The sequence below is a fragment of the Athene noctua genome, chromosome Z (assembly GCF_965140245.1).
Source record: "Athene noctua chromosome Z, bAthNoc1.hap1.1, whole genome shotgun sequence".
Lineage (NCBI taxonomy): Eukaryota > Metazoa > Chordata > Aves > Strigiformes > Strigidae > Athene > Athene noctua.
This window is the reverse complement of record NC_134077.1, coordinates 54,452,677-54,470,486: the sequence shown is the minus strand read 5'-3', so window position 1 is coordinate 54,470,486 and position 17,810 is coordinate 54,452,677. Positions and strand designations below refer to the sequence as shown.

Sequence of the window (17,810 nt, the reverse complement as noted above, 5' to 3'; positions counted from 1 at the left end):
AGAAGCCTCCAAAACAAGCATCTTGCCTGTTAGAATTTTCAACCTGGGAACAGTGTGTCACTAAGTTTAACAGAAGTCTATGCATTAACAGTCCACCCTTCCAGTATGCATTAATACCTTTTTGTACATAATTTTTTTTCCATATGTTTCTATGCTATTCCAATGCTGTTAAAATTTAGAAACGTTTAATATTTCCAATAAATATTAACTTGGGTAACAGTAGTATTCGATCTACTTTGTAATTCCAGCATACACACCTATTCTCTCCCCTCTGTGCTTGTTTATTATTGTAAACAGAATAATTCAAGATAGGAGTATTTAATCTTTACCAACAGGCAATATTTATTATTAACTGAGAACTCTACATACAGTATTCCACAAAATTATAATGGACCAATCAACAAAACCATGTTCTATGCAATTGTAAATGGCACTTTAACAGAACTTTAACATATTGTGCGTTAGGTGTCTTAGTAAAGTGACAATTTAGAGGATTATTTCATTGGTATGAAAGCGCAAACTTTCATTCAAGGCATGTATACAAAACACATGAAAAAGATTGCTATACATGCCAGAGGTCTAAAAAAACCCCAAACCAATCTCTCCCACTCCAAAAAATACCTAAACAAGTTAAATGAGTAAGTACTAGCATTCTTAGCACCGGTGCTACCACAAAGTCTTACCCTCTTGCAATCTGAAGAAATGCCTGTAGCTTATTTTAGACATATTACTGCAGCTCTATCACATAACTGCATTTTTTGTTTGGCCAAGACTGAAAGACTTACAGCACTATAAATGCACCTATTCAGTCTATTACCAGTAATTTCCGAAGTACTATATAAAGTTACTGTGTAGGGCAGTTGACTGTTGAAGGAAAGTGTTTTTATATTAAAAGGTGATATAGTATACAGCTGAAATTCAAGTATTTAACATTAAACTATAGGTGAGGAAATTCTGACCTTCCGTTCCTGTGCACTACATAAAACAGATCAAGAATTATACTGGGGTTGTTTTTTTCTTCCCTGTACACCTGGGAAAAGGTGTAGAGGCAAACACAAAAATAGTATCTGTGAGTCTGTCTTGAGCCTAATCCAAAGCTGTTGGCATGCATAGGGGTACAACTGTCCAGATAAATGTGACCTCTGAATTTTCAACATGCAGCCTTAATTCTCTCAGTTCACTCCTATTTCAACACCTTTTTGTCCTTGACTGCAAGACTCTAGTCCCTGTTGTGCCCCTGCTTTTTATTTTCCCTCTTTAATGCAGCTGTTTCAATCAGTTGCCCAGGCAGACATCTTCTCGTCTGCACAAGTGAGCACTTTAGCTGCACAATGTCACCATTGGACAACCAGGGAGGCATGGAGATAAAAGGATGTAACAGTACTTCTTTCATACCAGCTTTTGGGGAGGCCTAGAGAGACATTTACACTTCTGTCGGAACACCGGTGAAGAAGTGCTGAAGATTTTATAAGCCTGAAGAACACTGGTTTACAAAAACAAAATTCTGATTAGGAGAAAGTTTAAATTCTTAAAAAAAAAGCCTCCTATAAACATAGTATTTTCATTACAGTCTAGACTCATTTAAAGCAATTATGAAATACTAGGATTATTTTTAATTATAAATGCTTTTTCTCCTGTTACCAAGTTAACTTCAAGACAGGAGTTCAACAGAAGTTACCATAAACTTTGGCGAAAACCCCTAACATCTACAGAGTTACAAAACAGAGTTCAAGCTGTACAAAATTAGTAGCAGACATGACTACGAAAAGAAGTAATGAGAAGTGCAAGATTCCTCTCTCTAAAACTGTTCATAGCTTTTGATGCAGACAGCACATTCTGTGAACATGGCAAATCAAAATCTGGAGGCAGTTTTACCAACTTTGCAATTTAAGTGAAGAAAGATAAATTACAGAAACGTGAGAAACAAGGCCTGTGTGTACCCTGCTTTAGTACTCTAGCGCCTGAATGTATTTAGTGTTGTTGAAAATTACTTTAAGCAGACTGTGCTTTTAACAAGGAAAGGAACAGAACTAAAATTGGGTTAGCCCAATTTGTACTATTTCTACAAACAATGCTATAGTAGCCCACCACTATAAATAATTAATACATGAACTTCTTTTTGGACTTCCCCAGATTTCTGGGAAAATAAACCACCAGAAAACCCACACGTAAAAAAAAAAAAAAAGCAAGCATCAGAAATCTACAAAAAGCAAAGCAAATATCCACATAATCATAGTGAACTCTGAAGCCGAGGACTGTGCACCTGTGTATATAAGTCTTTATAAACAAACACATACAAACGGTTGGAGGGGGGTTTTTCGGTGTCCGTCCCCCCGTCCCCCCCCCAATAGCAAAACACAGAGGCAATATATTCTTTCAAATGGGTTTTGGATGGGGAAGTGCAAGTAGAGAGGATGAAGAATATGACAAAAGGTAAAGAACAGTGAGGTTTTATTTCACTGGCATGTGAAAAAGTACAGAGGTCTTACTACAGCACTTACTGTTCTTACCTTTTGGATCCCAACTCATCACAAATAACAGCATAACTACATAAGTAGTGAAATTTAACACAGAATTTACATTTTGAAATTTTTAAACTTTATTTTTCTTAATGGTATCCATACTATATGCAGCCTATGAACCTGAAGAAAACACATTTGCTTCTGAAAGCCATAATAATAAGTGTTATGGGCTGTTCTAAGTCAAAGTAGTCGTCCTGAGATTTCAGATGTTAAAGCTTTCTCCACAGCCACATGTTCCTTTGATGTTTGGATTATTGAAGATAAATTCACTGGACAGTTTGTCTTCTACATAGTCCATTTCAGTTCCTAGAAGCGTCAGCTGTGCCTTCTTCTCAATAAACACTCTAACCCCTTGAAAACAACAAAGAAAAAAAAATACACATACAGCAAAATCATCATTCACTTTGAAATTCTCTTTCGATCAGTGATAAAAATATGAAAGCTAAATATTAAGACTACTGGTATAAATTAGTTTTCCTGGCCTAACATGAGGCACTTCCATTGCTGTTTTTACTCTACCTATTAAAGCCTAGAACTGTTATTTGTGTGTGCAAGTGAATGTATGTATTTTTTTTGTGTGTGTGAATTTAAAACATGATACCCAGGGAAATAAGCTGAACAACTTCGGAACAAATCTCAGTTTCAATACTTCATTCCCATGCATTACAGCTAGTAATCCATTTCCCACTATTCCTGAAGTTTGCACATCCACAAGATGCCCGAAAACCTTGAAAAGCCAAATGTTCCTCTCTCAAAATGATTATTTTTTGCTCTGCCAAAAACATTAGGTCTACCTTAATTATTAGCCATACGCAGTCCTCTAACAAGGCAAATGTGTGAACTACCAAAGATATCACAGCCTTTAAGGATTAAGAATTAGTAGTTAATCTTAGGAACTAGAAGGAGCTCCCTTTTCTAAAGTATATGAAGTATCTACCTCCTTGGAAAGCTGCTGAACTTTAAAACTGCAAATCTGCTAAAAGGTGAGAGTGGACTGCTTTTATTCTCCACAGACTAGGAAATAATAAAAATACAAAATTTTATCAGTCAACAGCAATAAGAACTCATTAAGTTATATGAGAGATTGCTTGAAAGCTGTTTCATCGTAGTAGGCATTGAAGCAAAGCATATTACTAACACAAGTCTGTGGGCAACTGAATTGAATCAACACATTTTTTGGGGTCTATTTGGACAGTAACTGACAGTGAAGGCTAAACCTAATGAAAGAGTTTATGGACCTTATCCCTGAAGCAGTCACTTACTACCTAAACACCTGAAAATTTGTGCTGAGATGCAAAGCCACCAGCTTACTGAGCAGAGGGGCTGTTCAGAAATTAATTTCCATTTTGTAATGTGATTTTCATTGTATATGTTTCAGGAATAGTAACTTCTTGACTGGCGTACTGTTATATATTTTTGAAAAGCTCATGTTATGAACTTTCACACCGTATAATGAAATTATAATATAAGCTGCGTTTTTGACAAGTTTTGGAGGTTTGAAGTTCAGATGTCAAAACAGCAATTTTGACAGATCTACAAGTTCAAACTTGGACGTAATGCAGCGCAAGCTGCTCAAAACATCAATGAGGTATATGGCCAGGGAAGTGTTAATGAACGGACAGTGTGACTTTGGTTCCAAAAACCTCGACATGGTGATTTCGACCTTGAAGATCAAGAAGGTCACAGACATCCTTCTGCTATTGACGATGATGAGTTGAAGGCTCTGATGGAAGCAGATACACACACAGCTGTTCGAGAACTTGCAAAAGAACTTGGGGTAAGCATATCAACTCTTTCTGAGCATCTGAAGAAGATTGGAAAGCCGAAGAAGCTCAACAAATGGGTGCCACATGAATTCAATGAGAATCACAGAAATTGCTGTTTTGAAGTGCTGTCGGTGCTTCTTTTTCACAACCAGAACGACCTGTTTCTCAACCGTATTGTGATGTGTGACAAGAAACGGATGCTCTACAATAACCGGCGATGATTGGCTCAGTGGTTGGACCACGATAAAGCTCCGTAGCACTTCCCAAAGCCGAATCTGCACCAAAAGAAGGTCATGCTGACTGTCTGGTGGTCTGCTGCTGGTTTAATCCATCACAGCTTCCTGAATCCGGGTGAAACGATCACGGCGGCGAAGTACGTCCAGAAAATCAATGAATGAACCAGAAACTTCAACAGCTGCGCCCAGCACTGGTCAACAGAAAGGGTCCAATCCTTCTCCACGATAACGTGCGGCCACACATTGCACTTCCGACGCTGCAATGGTTGAACGAGCTGGGCTACGAAACTCTGCGTCATCAACAGTACTCACCAGACCTCTCACCCACCGACTGTCACTTCTTCAAGCATCTTGACAGCTTCCTGTGCGGAAGACGCTTCAGAAACCAAGGGGAGGCCAAAACTGCCTTTGATGACTTCATCGCCTCCAGAAGTCCAGCATTTTATGCAACCAGAATAAATATGCTTGTTTCTCGTTGGCAAAAAAGTGTTGATTCTAATGGTTTTTATTTCAATTAATAAATTTTATTCTGAGCTGAGATATGCCACTTCAAACATACAGGTTGAAATTGGCAATTAATTTCCGAACAGCCCAATATATAAAAGTCAGAACCTTCACTGGCAATCTGTCTAGAAGAAACCAAAACAAAACAGAAAGCGCACAGGCACACCTGAAACACTCTCTGGCATTGGAACTTAAGGTCTTCAAGCTGAGGAAAACTGCTTTTATCTTCCTTAAGACCAAAGCCAGAAAATGCCTTCTGAAAAATGTGTTTTCAGCTCTGATAAAGCCAGAGTAGCTCTGAGTCACACAGAAGAGGCAACTCCAGAAGCCAGATGAATTGGAAATCAGGATGCACCTGCAGAATTAGGTGGCAGTCTATCTCAGATACTCTGGTTCAATTTAATAATTTGCTTAAGTTTCAACTAATTCTCTGTTTAAAAGAATAAAATTTATGAACTGGTCACAGGTGTTTTGAAGATAGCTGGAAGATGGGCGCTGCCTAGCAGCATAGCTTCTGTAAGAACATAACTGTGATATCCCACTCTTCCTTTGCCACCAAATTAGAAGTAATAATGTAACAGAGTTCAGTAATGCCTAAAAATCACTGTCTGAAATCTTTATAAAAACTGGAAAAATGTACAGAACTGTACTGTATCTAGTATGGAGCTTGGATTTGTGCTGAAAAGCGTTGATAACACAGGGGTGTTTTGTTACTGCTGAGCAGTGCTCGCACAGAGTCAAGGCCTGTTCTGCTCCTCACACCACCACACCAGGCTGGGGGTGCACAAGAAGCTGGGAGGGGACACAGCCAGGACAGCTGACCCCAGGCTGATCAAAAGGATGCCACATACCATACAACATCATGCTCATATGACACCAAGCTGCGGGAAGAAGAAAGAAGGGGGGAATGTTTGGAGCAATGGTGGTTGTCTTCTCAAGTAACCATTACAAGCGATGGAGCCCTGCTTTCCTGGAGGTGGCTGAGCACCTGCCTGTCAGTGGGAAGTAGTGCATGAATTCCTTGTTTTGCTTTGCTTGGGTGCACACAGCTTTTGCTTTACCTCTTCAACTGTGTTTATCTCAACCCATGAGTCTTTTCACTTTTACCTTTCTGATTCTCCCTCTCATCCCACTGTAGGGGAGTGAGTAAGTGGCTATGTGGGGCTTAGTTGCTGGCTAGGGTTAAACCACAATAGGAACTTTAGCAATAGATCTATCATGGGATGTTCAATAAAATTATCAGGCAGAAAGTTTAAATACCAGCATATGAAAACAATTTTAAAAATACTCTTAAATTAAATCATAGAACCTGTTGTAACAAAGCAGTGTAAAGGTCAAAAGCATAGAAGGTAAAAACAAATTACAAATCAATAAAGAGTAAGAGTAGTTAGAGAAGGTAAATGGGAAAATCCCTTGCAAATAAAATCTTTACTTTGCCAAGCCTTGGTTTAGGTATGCTGACAGTATTCCTTTATATATGCATTGTTCTGTATTATTCTCTTAATACCTTCTACTGGACACCTCTGAAGACATGAACAATGGACTAGACTATTCTGGTGGAGTAGTCTCTGATCAGATTTTAAGATTTTAACTAACTGGTTACTTCAAACCAGAAACTAAGGTGACAACAATTCCTATAACAGCACAGTAGGACCTTTTGCTATAACTCATTATTTCAAGTAATTTCTAACCCATACCCTGGCAAACCTGTAATGGGTTTTTCTTCCCTACCACCACAGAAGTTTGTTCTGCTGCATCAGAAACTCACCATCTTGAACTACTTCTTCATCAGAGTCTCCTTTCGATTTTGTGTATTCTAGCGTGTAAGAAAGTCCATTGCATCCTCTTGTACGTACACCTACTTTCACACCTACCTAAAAAAACCAAAAACAAGCCAACACCACATTCACGACTTTTTAAAAACCTATTCTGGAATGCCAAGATACAAACTATGCAGAACAACAAAATGCTGACATTCTTATTCTCCACTGCCTCAAACCAGAAGTGAATTACCTTAATGGATAAGAGTTAACATTTTTTTCCTTTTACAAAATTGACTGCCAAGGCAAAAGCATGTATCAGATGTTTACTACTATGGATCAAGCCCTAAACTATGTTAAAGTTTTGAAGTAATAAATTCTTGGCACTCCTGGTGCCTGGTCTCATAAAGACTGTCAAATTTCAAAGATGGATATTTCTGTGACTTCCAATTAATGTTTACTCAGATGCTAACTCAGGTGTTATGTTAAGATTACTGACAGTAACATAATTACGAAGCTGAGGTCAAGACAAGGGCAGTTACTAGATTTTCACAGAACTCTTGTAATGACACCATCAGAAAACTTACTTCAAACCAAAGTTTTGAAAAATGTACTTTAACTTCCTCATTAACTCTATTGTCCGTCTCACTTAAAAAGCAATCCCCTCCTGGAATCATGTTTAATTGTTTACTATTTTAATAGACCTTAAAAGCTCAACCCAGTTATTATGTTTGTAACATTCACAATACCCAGCAAGTCTGACAAAAAGAGCACCTGTGTAAGTAAAGAACTGAGAAAAGGTTTTAAAGAAAGTTATTTGTGCACAACAATCTCTCAAAAGTACCTGTACCATCTTCCACACACCAATGCTTCAGAACTAAAGAGGAAAACTATATTGTCTAGCTCCATAATCAATGTTACAATAAAAAATATATCAAACATATCACTTGTCATCAAGCAGGATCTCAGACAAACAGCATTTATCTTTTCAGACTGAATACCCTTCTCTACAGGAACTACTACAAATGGGCTGGAAAATGCAAACAGCATTTATAGCAAGAGGATGCCTGACCAGCCAAGCTGTAGGCTTAGGACTTCCTTAGGATGATTTAAAACATTAGAACAAAGAATCTAGTTAGTTGCAGATGTGCAGGAAGCAAAAGAAACAATGGGCCCTGTATGAAAGTTAAAAGAGAAATATTCTTCTTGAATTAGTATTTACTGTAATGAAGAAAATCTAATGCTTGTTTTTATAATGGTTAGAAAGCAAAACTGTGTTTTTCCCCAAGAAGATGACAAGCTCAATTTTGAGAAGTGCTGGTTACTTAACAAAAATACATTATCTGGCAAGTTTCCTAAGAATTAGACATTCTCCAGTGGGTGTGAATCTTATTTATTTTTATATACTTCACAATGAGAATTCATACAATAACTTGATTAATAACGTTTTAATATCAACAGCTGAAGATCTCTTCCTACCAGAAGTCACACTATGCCATACTAAAATGCTTCATCAAAACATAGCACAAGAGTTTGGAAGCTTAAATTTTTTTCAACTCATGAGTAACTGTACAGTGAAATATCATTACAGTCAGTTATCTCCTGCATTTTATTTTATAAAGAAATAAATCTTGATACATAAATATGCCAACATTTCTTAACACTTCAGTGTTTAATTCAAACTTCTAAGTTAGTGAGAAATGCTTTGTCATCATGAGCTATACTAGTACCCTAGCACAAGCTACAGGTTGGCCCTGTTTATACTTACATGCTCAGGTTTATCTTTAAGAAGCTGTTTTATCTTCTGAACAGCTGATGGGGTCTGAAAAACAAAGACATATATATCAATTTGAAATGGGGGGTGTGTATGTGTTTATTTGCAGTCAGTGCTTGCACATACTAAAGTGTGCAATGTACTTAGCTGTACTATAAAATTTTTCTATTCCAACTCTGCACAACTCTGTGCACTCAAGTTTTTTCAGTTTATGCTGTCTCCTATCTACAAAGTCCACCTTCAGCATCAGCCACCTATCAGTATTGACCAGCTTGTGTTCTACTTGAACTGGTATCTGATATGAAGACATGCACTCTGCTGTAGAACAGAAGATTGCTGAACCTAATCCGTGCAGAACACAATACCTCTTCTCTCCCCTCATCACCCACACTGCCAGTAAACAGCTCAAGAACTGCAGTTCTTAATATGAGGACATTTTGGGGGGGTTTTCCCCCCACAAAAATCATTATCACAATTCAGCTAAGTAGTTCTGCTCTTGTGACACTTTTGTCACATAATCATTACAGACAAAAATTAGGCACAGGAGCATTTATGGCTTACTTCCCTCCTCCCACTAACCAAGAGAGAAACTGTGACTTTACAGCAGATAATTACTGTTCATGCAGCTCTAGTTGTTGCAGAAATGCAAGAACACAACATAAACACAAAAGTTTCCATTACAAGATTACAAATTTTCTAAGACAAGGAAAAGCATTAGTAACGTGAAATTCTTACTGCAAGCAGGCTTAAACACACAAAGCAAACTACAAGTAGACTTACAGTAGAAAACCTTTTTTAATTACAAATATTAATCCACATTTGTTACAGAATCACTACTGAACAGGCATTATCTTCTGTGACAAATGACTGAACTACCTGCACTTAATCTGCCCCTGCACCCGCAGGGAACTGGCTGTATGTATTCTCCTCTGCAGTACTCCCCCTTCAACACTACAGCCTCCCCAGTACTGCCGTTAGTAGCAAACGAGCTTCTTCGTAACAAAAGGGTACAAAGTCACCTTGGAAACAATCTACTCATCAGCTTCTGTAGATAATGCACTTCCTCTTTTTTTTTTTTTTTTTTTCCGCCAAATAAATACACTTCTTCGGGTGACTCCGCAAAAAGACACATACACACACCCCCCTCGCATGAAGGGACTGCTCTCTCGCCGCCTGCCCTCGGCGGTCCTGCTTTCTGCGAAGGGTGCCTGCAAACGGAGCTGAGGGCCCCCCAATAAAGTCGCGAGGGGGAAGTCACCCCATCGGCCTCTACATAGCCCTTCCCTCCCGAGCAGAGCCCAGCCGCAGCACACAACTAGCAACCTCCGAGGGTTAACGCCACTGGCCCTCGGCCACGACACTGCACCGGGAGAGTCCCAGCCCCGCCGCCTCGGCACGGCCCGACGCAGCGGCGTCTCGCCCGCCGTCGGCGCAGAGCGCCTGGGCAGCCCGTCCCGCCCCGCTGTCACCGCCAGCGCAGGGGCGGCCGCGCACCACCTGCCGCGGGGCGGGCGGGAGGCCCGGCCCGGCCGGTGGCGCAGTTCTCGCACCCGTCAGGCGGCGGGAGCCGGCGGGCCGAGCGTCCCCGCCTGCGGCGGCGCGGCACTGACCAGGGTGAGGGCGGCGCGCGTAGCCTGGATCTTCCGCTTGCTGACGGCGCGCACCGTGGCCCTCACCACGGACGAGGCCATCGCCCCCCTCCGCCCCGTCCTCTACTCTCTGCCATGGGCGCCGACAACGTCACGGCGTGACGCCACTACGCACGGCGCGCTTCCGGCGCCCTCCCCTGTTGGGCAGCGGGCTGTGATCGGCAGCAGCGGGGGCGCCGCCCCCTCCGCCAGACCCGAGCCGGTGGGGCGGCGGCGCCGCCAGCGGTCGCGGCGGCTGCCGGGCGGTTCTGCGCCGCGTTCCCAGCCCCGGCCCCAGCCCCAGCCCGAGGAGGACTGTTCTCGGAGATAAGCGGCAGAGTGGGGCAGGGAGGCCGCAGCAGTACGTCATTCCCTTCAGGCCCCGCCGGCGGCAGGGCCACAGCTCTCCCTGGGAGGAGGGAGGCCCCTCAATACGTAGTCCCCATCTACGAGAAATACAGGCAAAGAACATAAATATTGGCGGTCACACAGACGGGCATTTAAAAAAAAAATAAAAAAATAAGGCAATAGGAAACGTTCGCACGGCAAGCAGAATCCGTGTGTGGAGTGATCCAGTTCGGACAAACCCCCTCAGCAAAGCGTGCACAACCCGTGGAGGGCGACTCGTGCGACGTGTCACGCTTAATGCACGGTGTGCGCCCCTTACCCGCCAGCTTCCGTCCCCTCCCGACAGGGGCTGGGTGAGTGCTGTGCGGCAGTGGGAGCCCAGCTGCTTTTCTCGACACCTTGCCTGCTGCACGGTCGTGGTGGGAAGACAGCTTGGAAGCTCCTGGGACAACTGCACTGCCATTCCCAAACTGCTCGTGGCAGCCCAGGTAGGCGTGCTGGGGCGACTTCTGGGTACTGGTGAGAAACCCTGACAGCGTTGGCCCAGGTACACTAGTCCCATTACTTTAAAATGAATGATGGCTATGCCAGACGGAAAATGAGTACCCATTTTTCATTTCCTGTAGCAGCATCCTTAAATATGCTAGGTAACACTATAAACCTGTATTTACAAAGTCCAAGCAACATGCCCACATCTCATCACCACATCTACTTGGGCTACCTGTTCATAAAGCTTGATAGTAAATGTGCAGGTGTTTTTCTTTTTTCCATATATAATTATGCCACTGCTCTTGAATGAGGCACAGTAGTTCCACCTCAAATACAAAGATAGAAAGCATATAAAAAAAAGTTGTGTTTACCTACACAAAATGTGTCTTTCACACACGATTCATGCAACTTTGGGCACACATCCTCAACTAAAACACACCAATTTAGGGTGGGGGCATTTAAATACAGTTATCAGCCTGAAGTCAGTAGTATGTATGCTTGGAAGGGAAACTTATGTATGAATGTAACTAATACCTTCTTCATCATTCATAGTCTACCACAGAGGCATGAAGAACTTCTTGTACTTTCTTAGAATGCTTCCAATCATCACTCTTGAGTCACCTGTCTGCTGAATGAATCTCAGCACGAAAAGACTGAGCATGGGCTAGAACAACAGCCTTTTTCTAAGATGCTTTTCATCTTTGGTATATTACCAAAAGATGATAAAAGCAAAAGTCAGTATTAAAGTCTAAACAGTTCAACTGAGTAACAAAAAAATAGTATCAGTAACTTTATCAGTATAGGAAAAACATATTTTCATTGCTAGCAAGCTTCATTCTAAGCTGCTATTTCAGGCCCCAGAAAGTTACTAGTGAAGATCATTTCTAATGTGGCTTCTGCAGTTCTTACAAAAATGTGATGAGGTTTATAAAATAAATCATTGTGTATTAAATACATTTAAATAAAATTTTTAATGGATGACAAAACAGTCTTAAATATAGCTATAAAACAAATAATCATCAGAACAATTAAGTTAGGGGAGATGTATGTGTGTTTATCTAGTAGTTACATAGTTTAACTGAGATTAAATTGCCTAAAACAGTTAACTGTGCTGCATACCTGAAGGAGAATTTCGTCCTTCCCCTTTTTTCAGCACTGATAACGAACTACTCATAGCACAATACATTTTCCAACTCTGAAAACTGGGACATCAAAAGCATGTGAAACCTTTTTTTTAAATAAAAAAAGTAGTGCAAATAAACAGTGCCACCAACTTAGTGTCCGCCTGTATCATTAGAAGGACTGAGCATACAGGTGGTTCAGAAGAGTTCTTCTAAATTATCAGTCTCTTAGTATTTATTATTACATTTTATTAGCATTAATTTAGTTCTAAACTATTATTTTCATTTATTACTGTTACTTTTGATACTGTTCTTTTTCTAGAAACCTGTTATTAAATGCAGAGTGTCTTTCCGGACTTTCTTTGTATGTGGAAAGTTGCTCCCCTGAGAATATGCTCTCACAAGACAAGCAGGATCCTGGTTATCAAGAACTGTTATGAAGCACTTACTATTCTTCAGTTTTAATTTTCAATCCATTTCCTAAATTTTACAACAATTTAATCTAGCGGATATGTATACCTCCTCAACTGTGTTTATTCTGTGTCACATAGCATTTTGTAAGTTATGACTGCACTCTTTCAGCAAATGATTTATTGCTTACCGGTTTAATGCTTTAATATATAACCCAGGTCTGGGGGTTTTATTTTAGGGCTTAACTATATGGAATTTGGAGTTGCATAAGGAAGCAGCAGCTGCAAAGTGAGAAGTCTGTTGGATCTGCTGAATGAGTTTTCATTCAGATGAGTTTAGAAATTTCACAATTGAAAACTTTACCACTAAATGACCAAGTATCACAAACAAGGGGGTGAGTATGCATAAATCTGTTGTGTTGGTTTTTTTTTTAAAAAAACCCTCAACTTTTATCTTTGTCATCATGCCTTAGAAGTTTATACACTTCATTTCCATTAGCAAAACTGAAAGTAACTGAAGAGAGAGCTAACTCGAACATGTCCAGAGAAGGGCTACAAAGCTGGTGCAGGGTCTGGAGCACATGTCCTATGAGGAGCGGCTGAGGGAACTGGGGGTGTTTAGTCTGGAGAAGAGGAGGCTGAGGGGAGACCTCATCACCCTCTACAACTAATTGAAAAGAAACTGCAGAGAGCTGGGTTTGAGCCTCTTTAGCCTAGTAGAAAGCGACAGGACAAGAGGGAATGGCCTCAAGTTGCGCCAGGCAAAGTTTAGACTACATATTAGGAAGCATTTCTTTCCAGAAGGGGTTGTTAGGCGTTGGAATGGGCTGCCCAGGGAGGTGGTGGAGTCCCCATCCCTGGAGCTGTTCAAGAGTAGGGTTGATTTAGAGCTTAAGGATATGCTGTAGGTGGGAACTGTGCTAGGCAAACGGTTGGACTAGATGATCTCCAGGGTCCCTTCCAACTTAGATGATTCTGTGATTCTGTAAATAAGACATATAGAAGGAATGTCAGCCTTTTTGTTGTTGTTGTTTTTTTTTTTTTGTTAAGTGAATGGAAAAACTGCAAGAATGGAAAAACTGTAAGAATGAAGGGTTTTTTGAGGAAAAAACTAACAATTTCACATGATGAAATATGCTATAGAAGACAAAGTTGGAATTCTTTTCGGTTTGTTGCTGGCTAATATTTTGCTTGAAAATACTTTGAGGAAAGAATACAAAAGAAAATATTTGCAAAAACTGCACATCTAAAAGTTTACAGATAGCTGGCTACAGATGGATGAAAACCAAAATGGGATTTAGGATCCCAGTTCCCTAAGGCCTCTTTGGCAATTCTAGCTTTCAAGTTGGATAAAAATAGATGGGTAAGGAAAAAAATTAAACATGACATTTCTAGAACCAGATAATTCTAAGAAGTTGTCATTAATTCTACATTTAAGTCAGGAATACTGAAAACTACAACCTAAGAATAAATACAGAAACTTTTAAGTCTTATTTTCTTCTTAAAATTTATTTCAAAGTCATAAATAACAGTGGTTTCAATTTTACCATGTAACTAATTATTTCCTCAACAAGATTAAGACAGTACATTACCAGCTCTAGAAGGACTTCCAAGTAAAGCTCAAGTTCTTCCACTAATTAAATTCTTGGCTGTTATAAAGATCCTTTTCACATTTTATGAAAACGGGCATGTGTTTTCCCCAGTTGCCAAATATAATACCTCTATTCCTTAAAGCGTTTTTGTCTCTATCCCCAAGGCTTTGAAAAAGATTCTTAGCAGCATCAAACAGGACTGACCTGTTTCTTCAGTCTTTCTTTGTTCCTGTGCACAAGCACAGCAGCAAACAAACCCCCATAAAATGACAGAACATAAAAAACTCCCAAGAAATCTCAATGGCACTGCTTGTCTGGAGATTGTTTTATGTATGTTTACTAGTATCTATGTTTTCAGTTCTCTATAGGAAAAAAAATAATGTAGCAGTCTACAAACATTTCAAACACTTTTACACAAGAATTCAGTAAACAACATTAATAAATATTTACTCCTTCAAAAAATCAATTTTTGAAGAAAATATAATGTATTTGGCTTGCACATAATTTCAAAATGGCCAGGTGGAATAACACAACCTTGATAACAGTCCATTTTTAGTACCTGCCCTTCCCTATATGATTTACCTAGTAAACAAATACAAAACATCATGGCTTTCTATCAAAATGGTCAAATCAATCTATTTAAGAGCAGGGTTCCTGTCCTGGTTCAGCCAGGATAGGGTTAAGTTTCCCCAGCAGACAGGGAGAAGGGAACTCCAGCTGGGTTATTCATACCATGCTGACATCAGGTCCTGCACAGCAGCGCGGGAAGCTTTTTCCTTTGTGATGGGGAGCATTGTGAGCAAGCTGTCTGTAACCATTGCGGTATTTCTCTATATCTTTTGTCTTGTTTACTGTTATTGCTGTTTACTGTTGTTAGCATTGCTACTGTTGTTGTTCAGATTGTTTATTACACTGTTGTATTAAATTTCTTCTTATTTTAACCCGGGGTTTGGGCCTCACTGCCAGCCTGACCGGCTGAGGGTGGGGGAGGGGCAACAGCAACGTGGTCTCTGGTCCCGGCAGGGCCTAAACCATCACAGCCTTTTTGGCGCACCAACGTGGGGCACAAGAGAGCTGAAATAAGAATCAAAAAGGGACAGACACTGACCAGTGTGACAGAGCAATCTGTTGGGTGTAGTTTTTCTGTTTGTAATTGTTTGATAAGAAAATGTTTGCAATGCTGGCCCACTTGCTTGCGTGGTGGGGATGGATTATTCCTTATATCCAGTGTATGATCCCAGTGGTGGCGTTTGTTATTGGTGGAATATTTATAAAGGGTCTTATGTTGATGTACTGGCTATTGACTGCTTATAACCTTTGTATTGCTGGGGGGAGGGGGGGGGGGGGGGGGGGCGGGCCGGTACCTGTTTGCTGCCTGGGCTTTTGTTAGGGGTCTCACCCCCTCTATGGGTGAGCCAGGGGAAGAGATCCTCTCGGTTTTGAGAGTTTCAATTATCCTTGGAGCCTGCAGGCCAGTGTGATTGTGGCACTGTGCTTTCTGAATGTCTGCCTGATTTCGGTTTTGGCCATGCGGCACTTCTCTAACAATAGCAGTGCCCGGAAACCTGCCCCGAGGTCAGATAACAGTGAGTGGCGAGGGGTGTGGGAAAAGATGGGCAAAGGCCTGAGTCGGTGGGCACCTTCAGTGCTTTGGAATTTCACTCCCGAACAAATGCAGAGCCCTGATAAACCAGTGGAGTGCTTAGAAAGGGTTTGCTAACAAGCTGGCAAAACCCAGGAGACACAAATCGCTGTGATGTGTTGGGGACTTGCCCATGACTACCATGTCCTCTTTAATACCACCCACTGCCCTCAGGGGGGAGAAAAGGCTACAGAACCTGAGAGTGAAGTTCCTGGTACAGTATCTGGGCCGGGGGAACAGGCAGAGCCAGTCTCAGTCACCTCCACCAGCACAGCAGCTGAGCCAGAGAGCCAGCCAGTGCCGGTATCAGTCACCCCGATACAGAAAACAAAATATACCAGAAAGTCAGCTCGCAAAGTGGGGGATGGGGATGAGCCAGGCCCATCATGGGAACATGAGAAAGGGCCAGTGGTGATCGTCCGATCTCTGTCCCCGGCTGAGCTGCGAGATATGCGGAGAGATTTCGGCCGCCTGGGAGGCGAGCAGATTGGCACCTGGCTGCTCCGATGCTGGGACAATGGAGCCAGTGCTTTTGAGATGGAGGGGACAGAGGCCAAGCAGCTGGGATCTTTGGCCAAGGATGCTGACATTGATAGGGCAAAAGGGAAACAGACTCAAAGCCTCAGCCTTTGGAGGCGACACCTGCTCAGTGTAAGGGAGAGGCACCCCTTACAAGGATGATATCCTGTGTCAGCTCAGCAAATGGACCAGCATTGAGAAAGGCATCCAGAACCCCAGGGAACTGGCTGTGTTTGAGGTGATCTATGAACAGTCACCCATGGACCCAGATAAGGCTCCTTGCACACACCTCATGTGGCAAAAGTTCCTGAAGAGTGCACCAGAAGCACACTCCAAAGCTTTGGCAATAGTGTCCTGGTGGACAGACACCCACACTCTGACAGTGGATGGAGTGGTTGGCAAGCTCCGGCAATAGGAGGGAAATCTCCCTTCATCTCAACATTCCCTGGTCTCAGCTGTGGAGGAACTGTCTCAGAGGGTCCAGAAAATGGAAGAGGACATGTCCTACATTCCACCTGCACGGGCTGATGTCTCAGCCATTAGAAGTAAACGTTTCCCCACCCAAGAGAAAGGCAGCAGAAGGCACACACCACGAGGCACCCTGTGGTTTTTCCTCTGCAACCATGGAGAAAACATGAGGAGGTGGGATGGACAGCCCACTGCCGCCCTAGCTGCACGAGTAGAGCAGCTGAAAGGGAAGACCATCACGAAAGGGGAGTCCTCCAAGAAAAGCGCAGCTCCAGTGTCCACTCAGAAATCCCCCAGACAGAATAGAATGGCCAACGTTATGTCTGACCCTCTTGAGCGGACCAGTGAATCATTCTTACAAGAAGTGAGTGATGGTGAGCAGGATTAGAGGGGCCCTGCCTCCAGCCAGGTGGAGGAAAGGGATAATCGGATTTACTGGACAGTGTGGATCCGATGGCCTGGCACGTCAGACCCACAGAGTATAAGGCTTTGGTGGACACTGGTGCACAGTGCACCCTGATGCCATCGAGCTACAGTGGGGTTGAATCCATTTGCATCTCCGGAGTGACAGGGGGATCCCAACAGCTGACCCTACTGGAAGCTGAAGTGAGCCTGACTGGGAAGGACTGGCATAAGCACCCCATTTGACTGGCCCAGATGCCCCGTGCATCCTGGGCACAGACTATCTCAGGAGAGGGTACTTCAAAGACCCAAAAGGGTACCGGTGGGCTTTTGGTGTAGCTGCCCTGGAGGAGGTTGAACAGTTGTCCACCTTACCCGGCCTCTCAGAGGATCCCTCAGTGGTGGGGCAGCTTAAGGTTGAGGAGCAGCGAGTGCTGATTGCTACCAGGACGGTGCACCGGCGGCAGTACCGCACCAACCGAGATTCCCTGGTCCCCATCCATCAGCTGATCCGTCAGCTAGAAATCCAGAAGGTGATCAGCAAAACTCACTCACCCTTCAACAGCCCTGTATGGCCAGTGAGAAAGCCTAATGGCGAATGGAGGCTAACTATGGACTACCGTGGCCTG

At 42.3% G+C, this 17,810-nt stretch overlaps 2 protein-coding genes across 5 annotated transcripts in view; both read right to left on the bottom strand.

The window, feature by feature from the left end:
• Nucleotides 1-317: 317 nt before the first annotated feature.
• ISCA1 (iron-sulfur cluster assembly 1) lies at nt 318-10,332 on the bottom strand. Its single transcript, XM_074932486.1, has 4 exons — nt 10,173-10,332; nt 8,557-8,610; nt 6,797-6,902; nt 318-2,873 (listed from the first exon to the last, which is right to left on the bottom strand). The coding sequence occupies exons 1-4, from the start codon at nt 10,251-10,253 to the stop codon at nt 2,725-2,727; spliced, it is 390 nt and encodes a 129-aa protein (XP_074788587.1). The 5' UTR covers nt 10,254-10,332; the 3' UTR covers nt 318-2,724.
• A 3,117-nt stretch (nt 10,333-13,449) lies between these two features.
• TUT7 (terminal uridylyl transferase 7) overlaps nt 13,450-17,810 on the bottom strand; it is a 50,721-nt gene continuing 46,360 nt past the window's right edge. For 2 of the 4 annotated variants that reach the window (XM_074932481.1, XM_074932484.1), the window contains one exon: nt 13,562-15,224. In XM_074932481.1, coding sequence (XP_074788582.1) covers nt 15,088-15,224 — 137 coding nt within the window. In that variant the 3' untranslated portion in view covers nt 13,562-15,087. Of the gene's footprint in view, nt 13,542-13,561; nt 15,225-17,810 lie in introns of those variants that run through there. The other 2 variants (XM_074932482.1, XR_012635586.1) reach the window with 2 other exon arrangements.

What these genes read in the sequence shown, in the direction of transcription:
- ISCA1 (XM_074932486.1), bottom strand. Translation starts at nt 10,253, where the DNA reads ATGGCCTCGTCCGTGGTGAGGGCCACGGTGCGCGCCGTCAGCAAGCGG. An exon ending in CGCGCGCCGCCCTCACCCTG is followed by an intron (nt 8,611 to 10,172) that starts GTCAGTGCCGCG and finishes TTTGTTTTTCAG; the next exon opens with ACCCCATCAGCTGTTCAGAA. An exon ending in TTAAAGATAAACCTGAGCAT is followed by an intron (nt 6,903 to 8,556) that starts GTAAGTATAAAC and finishes TGGTTTTTTTAG; the next exon opens with GTAGGTGTGAAAGTAGGTGT.